Below are 8,832 nucleotides of genomic sequence, written 5' to 3' on the forward strand. Positions count from 1 at the left end.
AGTGAACATTGTGGTACGTGTCTCTTTTTGAATTATGGACTTCTCAGCGTATATGCCCAGGAGTGGCATTGCTGGATCATATGGTAGTTCTATTGTTAGTTGGTTTTTTTTTTGTATAAATTTATGTATTTTTATCTATTCATTATTTTTGGCTGTGTTGGGTCTTTGTTGCTGTACGCGGGCTTTCTCTAATTGCAGCGAGCAGGTGCTTCAGTGTTGTGGTGCGCGGGCTTCTCATTGCGGTGGCTTCTCTTGTTGTGGAGCGCGGGCTCTAGGCATGCGGGCTTCAGTAGTTGTGGCATGCGGGCTCAGTGGGTGTGTCTCGCGGGCTCTAGAGTGCAGACTCAGTAGTTGTGGCACACGGGCTTAGTTGCCCTGCGGCATGTGGGATCTTCCCGGACCAGGACTTGAACCCATGTCCCATGCATTGGGAGGAGGATTGTTAAACACTGTACCACCAGGGAAGCCCTATTTTCAGTTTTTTAAGGAACCTCCATACTGTTCTCCGTAGTGGCTGTATCAATGTACATTCCCACCAACAGTGCAGGGGGAGGGTTCCCTTTTCTCCACACCCTCTCCAGCATTTATTGTTTGTAGATTTTTTGGTGATGGCCATGCTGAGTGGTGTGAGCTGATACCTCACCGTAGTTGTGATTTGCCTTTCTCTAATGGTTAGTGTCATTGAGCATCCTTTCATGTGTTTGTTGGCAATCTTATATCTTCTTTGGAGAAATGTCCATTTAGGTCTTGTGTCCACTTTTGGATTGAGTTGTTTGTTTTTTTGATATTGAGCTGCGTGAGCCGCTTGTATATTTTGGAGATTAATCCTTTGTCAGTTGCTTCATTTACAACTATTTTCTCCCACTCTGAGAGTTGTTTTTTTGTCTTATTTATGGTTTCCTTTCCTGTGGAAAAGCTTTTAAGTTTGAATAGGTCCCATTTGTTTATTTTTGTTTTTATTTCCATTTCTCTAGGAGGTGGGTCAAAAAGGATCTTGCTGTGATTTATGTCATAGAGTGTTCTGCCTGTGTTTTCCTCTATGAGTTAGACAGTGTCTGGCCTTACCTTTAGGTCTTCAATCCATTTTGAGTTTATTTTTGTGTTATGGTGTTAGTAGTGTTCTCATTTCATTCTTTTACAGGTAGCTGTCCAGTTTTCCCAGCGCCACTTATTGAAGAGGCTGTCTTTTCTCCATTGTATATTCTTGCCTCCTTCATCAAAGCTAAGGTGACCATATGTGCGTGGGCTTATCTCTGGGCTTTCTATCCTGTTCCATTGATCTATATTTCTCTTCCCCAAAGTATATTTCAATAAAGGTATGTACATTGTTTGTTTAGACACAAGGCTGTCACACACTTAACAGACTACAGTATAGTGTAAACAGAAGCTTTTCATGCACGGGTACACCAGAAATTTCATGTGACTCGCTTTATGGCGGTATTGGCTTCATTGCAGTGTTCTGGAACTGAAGCTGCAGTGTCTCTGAGCTGGGCCTGTACACCCAGAAGTGGGATTGCTGGATCATATGGAAATTTTATTTAAAAGATTTTGAGAAAACTCCATACTGTTTTCCACAGTGCCTGCACAATGTTACATTCCTGCGTACAATATGCAAGGGTTACGATTTCTCTACCACCTTGACAACTCTTATCTTTAAAAAAAAATAAAAAATTGTAGGCATTCTAAGAGATGTGAGGTAGTATCTCATGATGATTTTGATTTGCATTTCCCAGATGATTAGTGACGTTGAGCACCTTTTCATGTACCTGGTGCTGTGTTACGTCTTTCTAACACACATACACACACACAGAGGGATAGAAGGAATCTTTTGGAAGTGATGAGTATATTATCGTGATGGTGGTGATGGTATCACAGGTGTGTGCATATGTCCAAACTCATCAAGTTATATACATTAAACATGGGCTAGATTTTGTATATCAGTTCTACGTAAATAAAGCCGTAAAAGCCCAGCAACAAGTGGTGTATTTCATGAGCCAGTGAAGCCCAGGTACATCTTGTCTCCTCTCCCAGGGGTGAACCCAAGCAGCCTTTGAACTTGGCTCACTTTCTGTTTCTTTAGTTTCCCCTTCTATTACTTTTGTGTTTCTCCTTTGTTCTCAGATTCCAGCTAAGTGGTTCCCCATTGGTGGCAGCAGTGGTTCTGAGTTTGGCTCTGTCGTTTGAAGACTTGATGGTCTCTAAAGGGATTAAGTTTCTACAGAACTGATCTCAGTTAGGTGAGAGGTAACAGAGGATCTAGTTTGTTAGTCTTTTCTTAGTCTTTTCTGTTTGTCTATTTGTCTACTTTGACAAGCTCAAATCAATTAAGAATCTCTTGCCCAATGGGATGAGAATGGCTCTTTAGTATCTAGACTGGTGAGTGTTTATTCCTGACCCAAGTCTAAGACTTAAAGCTGCAGGTAAAAGTTCCATTTCTCTGTATGTCTGTGTGTCTATAATTCAAAAAGGTCTTTACCTCTGACAGTGCGAGTATGTAATGTTTTCCTACTTCTGGATCTATTAAAGTAGATTGTAGAGTCTGTTAAATTAAAGGGTTTCTGTCCTGATTGGCTTACAAAGATACAAATGTGCTTATAAAAATTATATATCCCTAAAATTCTCAGAGAGAAAGGAATTAGAACTTCTAATACTTTAAATGTGCTAGAAAAATATTCTTATTGAAATCAAGTCAGGGAATTCCCCAGCGGTCCAGTGGTTAGGACTCGGTGCTTTCACTGCCAGGGTCCAGGTTCAGTCCCTGGTCAGGAACCTAAGATCCAGCAAGCCCCTCGGTGCAGCCAAAAAAAAAAATCAACTCAGAAATTTAAAGACTTCAAGTTTACATAATTTAGGTAAATCTTTGACACATGAAGCTAGTTTAATATTTTTGGTTTCATAAAAAGTTATTCGTATCTTATTTATCAGTATTAGGCATACATTTAAAACAATTCTACTTGGGTGTGTTCTTCCTAAATTTATATAGGTGTGCCCATCAACTAAGCTCATATTACTTCTACTTAATGTTTAAGGTTATGAAAAATGTAAGTTTGTGTTTAACCACATTTAGTTTTTATTCTGACAAACTTTCTTTCAACAGTAACTATGTTTTCTACTGTGTTAGCTTGTCGATAAATTCCCAGATCTTCAGTTTACGTAAACCCTTGAACTGGTACTAAGTTGTGTTACTTACTGGATAATCATTGGATACCGAGGTCATTTGTAAGCAAGACAGAAACCTGAGGCATTGATTACTAAGCATAATCTCAAGTTATATGCTCTTGCTGCATATGTTTACTTGTTACCTAGAGGCTCTGTCTGTGGGTGTGTTAATGAATGTGTTTGTCTCTGCCACTTGAATAAGTTGTGTAAGGGATGTTTGTGGCTGTGTAAAGTTGTGTTATGTGTGTTCATGAGCTCTGCTAGCCTGAAATGCTGATGTGTGATGGGCAGTTGTCAATCATTCACTCCTAGTTTTCTTTGTGAAATGGAAGTAACTTTGGTTCAAAGTTAGTATTAATATACTATGAATGAGACTTGACCCATAGTGATGTTATCGGCTGGAACAGAACTCAGGTTCAGCTGCTCATCGCTCAGAAGTCAGTGTTCCAGAGACAAGGGTTGGTGGAAGAAGAAAGATGCTTTATTCAGGAAGCTGGCAACCTGGGAAGATGGTGGGCTAGTGTCCCCAATACCATCTCCCAGTTGCCAATGAGAGGGAAAAGGGGTTGATAGGGAAAAGACGGGAAGTCTCTGGGCTGTGCCGGTGGGGGCTCCATGCAGAGTAGCACAGTCAGCTCTGACCATCCTCTTGAAATTGGTCATGCAGCGGTGTGGTCAGTGTCATGTTGATTGTTTCAGGCACAGTTAATCTTCAATTCCAGTGTTGGTTTGTTCCCATTTCCTTGAGGCCAGTTCCTGGAATTGTGTAAGCCATTGGTTCAGGTCTGCTCAAGATGGAGCAGCTTGTGTCATAGCTCCAGTCTGGTCATCATACAGTTAGCTTTCTCCTCTTGTAGTGGTTTTAGTATCTGCAAAACAAGTTAGGAGTGTGTGTCTGACACTGTTACTTACGTCCTTCGGGAGGAACTAAAGATTCTGTGACTGCTGTTGTCCTAATCAGTAACTGCTTGAACCTGTTCTTTGGTGACTCAGGGGAGGCCTGGGAGACTGCAGCTATTTTACAAACAAGAGGCAGGGGACATGGAAGGGCCCTGCATGGTCCTCCTTGGTTCCAGCAACCGAGAGGTACAACTTTGTATGCAAGATAATGCGATGTAGTTTTGTTTATTAACAGGAACAAAAATAGTTTGGTCCTAAAGTAAAATGACTGATTGTTCCAGCACCAGAAAGAGGATAGTGAAGGACACAACCTGAATGAGTATAGAAAGTTGTAGGAGACGGGTAGAAAGGGAATTTTATTTGTCTGAGCCGAAGGCAGCTCAGTTTTGATGTTTATTCCAGAGATTTTCAAAAAAGAGCTTATGGTTCTCTTAGTAGCAAATATTATATTGATGCAAAGCTGGAGTTTGGTTTTCTCTCTGTACAAATGATAAATTTTTTTCATGGAGTATTGGTCTCTTTAATAAGTGGTTGGAAAAGTTGTTCTCTAAATCTGCCTAAACAGCAGAGATTCTGTATCTCACTGGAAGAGGTTTCTGCACCTAGTTCTGAATTCATCCGGCCTTATTATTTTTTTGAAAATAAATGCACAGGGACTTCCCTGGTGGCTCCTTGGTGAAGAATCCGCCCGCCAGTGCAGGGCACACTGGTTCAAGCCCTGGTCCGGGAAAATCCCACGTGCTTTTAGAAACTAGAGCACAGAAAGACTAAGGTCATGTGAAATTTGAAACGCTAAATATTGTCATAGTGTTAAGCAGTTTGAAGATTGTTGGAAGAAATTATTTGTCATTCATTCAAGCAATAAACATTTGATGAATACTTGCAAAACATAAAAAACCTCTAGAACCCGTGAGCCACAACTACTGGAATCGACGTGCCTAGATCCCATGCTCCGGAACAAGAGAAGCCACTGCATGGAGACGCCGACGCACCGCAATGAAGAGTCGCCCCCGCTCCACTGCAACTAAAGAAAGCCCACGTGCAACAACGAAGACCCAACGCAGACAAAAATAAATAAATATATAAATAAATGTATTGGGGGAAAAAAAGAAAGAAAATAAATGCACAACAAAATTTCTGCATTTCTGAGAAAGTTAAGCTTCCTTAAAACTGTGTTCCTTTTGGTCTGTTTTTTTTTTTTTTTAAAGTCTACTGTCAGGAACTCCCTGGCACTTCAGCGGTTAGGATTCTGCGCTTCCACTGCTAGAGGCCTGTTTTCGATCCCTGATCAGGGAACTAAGATCCTGCAAGCTGCGTGGCGAGGCCGAAAAAACAGCCAAGACAAAATAATCATCTCTTGGCTGTTAAACAAAGTCAAGGACCTTTAGTTCCTCCTCAAGGGCTATTGGGTGATATTCTGAGCCACGTCCTTGGAGCTGTTTGGCAGAGACTGAAACCCCCAGCAGGTGGAAGAAGTTAACTGCATGTTGCCCACAAGCACGTAGACCCCAGACCAGTTGGAACCAGAAGGCTGATGATGTTGAGTCCCCGTTACCTCACCACTGACCAATCAGAAGAATGACCGTGAGCTGATCACGCACCCTGTAACCCTCTCTTCAACATGTAGCCCCTTTCTCTTTTCCCTGTATAGTCCTCAAGCAAAACTTCAGGAGGGGAGAGTTGGTTCTTCGGGACATGAGTCCACCTCTCTTCTGGACTGCCGGCTTCCTCAATAAAGCTATCTTTCCTTTTACCCAAGAGTTGTCTCTCAGTATTGGAGTCCTGAATGATGCAAGACCTGCCTCATCTTCTGTAGTTTTCTCTACATGAAAAATAATTGAGGACTATTTTTCAGAGTTAAGAAATGTGGTTGGATAATCACAACGCCATTAAGCAACACCTCGTTGGACAGCAAAGAGGCGAAGCCGACTGGTAATGACCACACACATCCTGACTGTGAGAAGACTTTCATCTTTATTGTAGTTCCCCAAAAGCTGCATCGCACGGTACTCTTGAACAATCTAAAATAACATACAAACATGCTGAGGCAAGTTAAAAAATTAGGACTGAATTCCCACAATTCAATAATGAGAACTAAGAAAATACAAATTTATGCTTACAAGAATTGGGAGGAAATACCCACTATGCTATAAGTAGAATGGAAATATTATGTAATAGATAAAATCAACAATCTCTTGAAAATGTGAGTAAAATTGTATATATGTGTAAATATACAACAGCTACAGTTCTCATCACAAAAGTTTGTAGTAATAAGATGTTTCAAAATGAAGACTATTTCAAAACTATTTAAAATAAATATATAAACATAAAATATAAAAATACAATAATTTTATAGGTGACATTTTCAAAATAAGCCAGTGAAACTTAAGTCATGAGTCATGACCCTGTGGCTGTAATTATATATATATATATATTTTTCTAATTATATATTTTAATGTTATTCCCTCCTATTCTGAGCCGCTACACTCCACCTTCAAATGCTTCTAGACTGGGGCAAACAAGTGTACAACAAATGGGACCTCCAATGTTCGTCTCAGGGGAGATGGAAATGAAATGATCTGAAAATTGAGGTGGTGCCTTCCAAAAGGGTAGAATCTGAATAAACCCTGTTTTCTTATTGTCCTGCCACAGACTCCTAGAAGCACGCCCCGCTCCTAGGAGTATAACACGAAAACTGGCCTCCGCTCATTCTAGAAGATGCTGGCTTCTTCTCGATGATCTGCACAAGAGGCTTCTCCCTTCCTTCTTCACGGCTGTCGTCAGTGTCTGGATTGACTTCTTGTTGAACATCCTCATCTCTCCTGGGCTCTGTGATCTGGAAGTAAGAGAAGGAGCAAGGATGTCAGATTTCAAAGTGGCAACTGTCCAGATATAAAGGTTTTCACATTCTTAGTCAATTCTAACCAGAATTGAGACTCATTTATGATTGGAGTTTTATCTCAAATTCTCCATTCTGAACCCCAGTCCTGAACCATTCATTGTTTTCAAGTGCGATTCTTGGACTTTGGTGACCCTGACTCCAAAAACTACTGAATACACCCAAGGTCAGGCCCAGTAATCTGCTTTATAGCCCAGACTCCAGGTGATTCTGCTCAGGGAGCTGGCATTTGGAGAATGCTGCTTTAGTCTTAACTCACCTTGGTCCTTTGGCACCACTTAAATTCTGAACTTGGAAGCACACTACAGACATCACTGACAAGTCAGCATCATGGACCAGGAGACCTGAGGCCGGATCCCTAACCCTAACCCTGCATCCTAATGTCTATGTTATTATTAAGTTTTCATTTATTTACTTATTTTCTTTCTTTTATTTTTGGCTGCATTGGGCCTCTGTTGCTGTGTGTGGGCTTTCTCTAGTTGTGGTGAGCGAGGACTACTCTCCGTTGCTTCTCCTGATGGCTTCTCTTGTTACGGAGCACGGGCTCTAGGCGCACAGGCTGAGTAGTTGCGACTTGCGGGCTCTAGAACGCAGGCTCAGTAGTTGTGGCTCGTGGGCTCTAGAGCGCAGGTGCAGTAGTTGTGGCGCACGGGCTTAGTTGCTCCGCGGCATGTGGGGTCTTCCCGGACCAGCGCTCAAACCTGTGTGCCCTGCATTGGCAGGCGGTTTCTTAACCACTGTGCCAACAGGGAAGTCCCTGGATCCTAATGTTTAAATAATACTCAGCCCTAAACTTGGTTAGTGTTATGTGCTGACTGTTTGTGTCCCCCAAAATTCTTATGTTGAAATCTTAAAATCTTAACCCCTAAGGTGCTGGTCTTAGGAGGTGGGGTCTTTGGGAGGTTATTAGGTCATGGGGTAGAGCCCTCATGAATGAGATTATTGCCCTTGTAAAAGAGACCATGCTGTGTTGTTTCTAAGCAACGCGGTCTGTAGTAGGGCAGGTTGAATGGACTAAGACAGCTAGTTTGCAAGACTTAAACCAAATGTTTGCTCAATCCTCTGCCCACATCTAGAACTCTAATGTGTCAATTGTAATAAGCCATGCTGAAGATGGCATTCCTTAACCTTCAGTCGTTGTGATAAACCCCCTTGACCATAAACGTGAGGGGGAAAAGGTGAATTGTACTAGAGGAATCATTGGTCCAGAAGTGGTGAGTCAGGGGGAATAAAGAGTCACAGGTGATCTGGCCATAGGCAATTTGAAAGTAAATTTGGATGAATATAAAGCTAGTCATAATTCATCTTTTCTTATTGAACGTGTGGGCTGTTCTATCTAATATCCTGTTTGTAGACATTTACTTTGTTGTAGCTAAATGCTAGAACCCATAACCCTGAGGGATGTAAGGCCAAAAATGAATGAAAAAGAGAAACTGGAAACACAGTATATGGAAAAGAATCACCATCTCGTCAAAGCTGTTATTTGGACCCAGTTGCTTTGGGTGAAATAACTTCAGTGAGACCCATGCTTCTGGGACAAACTGGTTTCCCCGATGTCTGGTGCCCACGGGCCTCGCGGTGCTGGTGTCTGTGTGTGGCTGTCAGTCCGTGGCTGGCGCAGCGTCGGCACGTGGCTGTGTGCCTGGCTGGCCCCCTTCACAGCGTGAGAGGTGATGTGGGTCCAGCAGTGGGATTCCTCCGATTTCCTCAGTAGACAACACGTCATTCCACCCGCACCTTTGCGCACGCAGACCTACCTTTGCGCAGGCCGATGACCTCAGGCCTGCGTGGTCCTGGGGCCTCTGGGGCAAGAGGGCGCAATCTCTTCCCCACACCCAGAGCTCTGGATCAAAAGCCTGGATCTGGAAAGACAA

At 42.3% G+C, this 8,832-nt stretch overlaps 1 protein-coding gene across 1 annotated transcript in view; it reads left to right on the forward strand.

Moving 5' to 3' along the window:
• The window catches only part of LOC308610766 (uncharacterized protein), a gene marked incomplete at its 5' end in the record, with an annotated part of 17,513 nt that extends 10,136 nt beyond the window's left edge, over window positions 1-7,377 (forward strand). Inside the window, 3 exons of the mRNA XM_081259779.1 lie at window positions 1,142-1,227; window positions 2,122-2,237; window positions 6,712-7,377. Of these exons, the coding sequence (XP_081115905.1) occupies window positions 1,142-1,227; window positions 2,122-2,227 (192 nt within the window). The 3' untranslated portion in view covers window positions 2,228-2,237; window positions 6,712-7,377. The remainder of the gene's footprint in view (window positions 1-1,141; window positions 1,228-2,121; window positions 2,238-6,711) is intronic.
• Between the last annotated feature and the right edge of the window lie 1,455 nt (window positions 7,378-8,832).

The sequence above is a fragment of the Mesoplodon bidens genome (genome assembly GCF_964165515.1).
Source record: "Mesoplodon bidens genome assembly, contig: HAP1_SCAFFOLD_178, whole genome shotgun sequence".
Lineage (NCBI taxonomy): Eukaryota > Metazoa > Chordata > Mammalia > Artiodactyla > Ziphiidae > Mesoplodon > Mesoplodon bidens.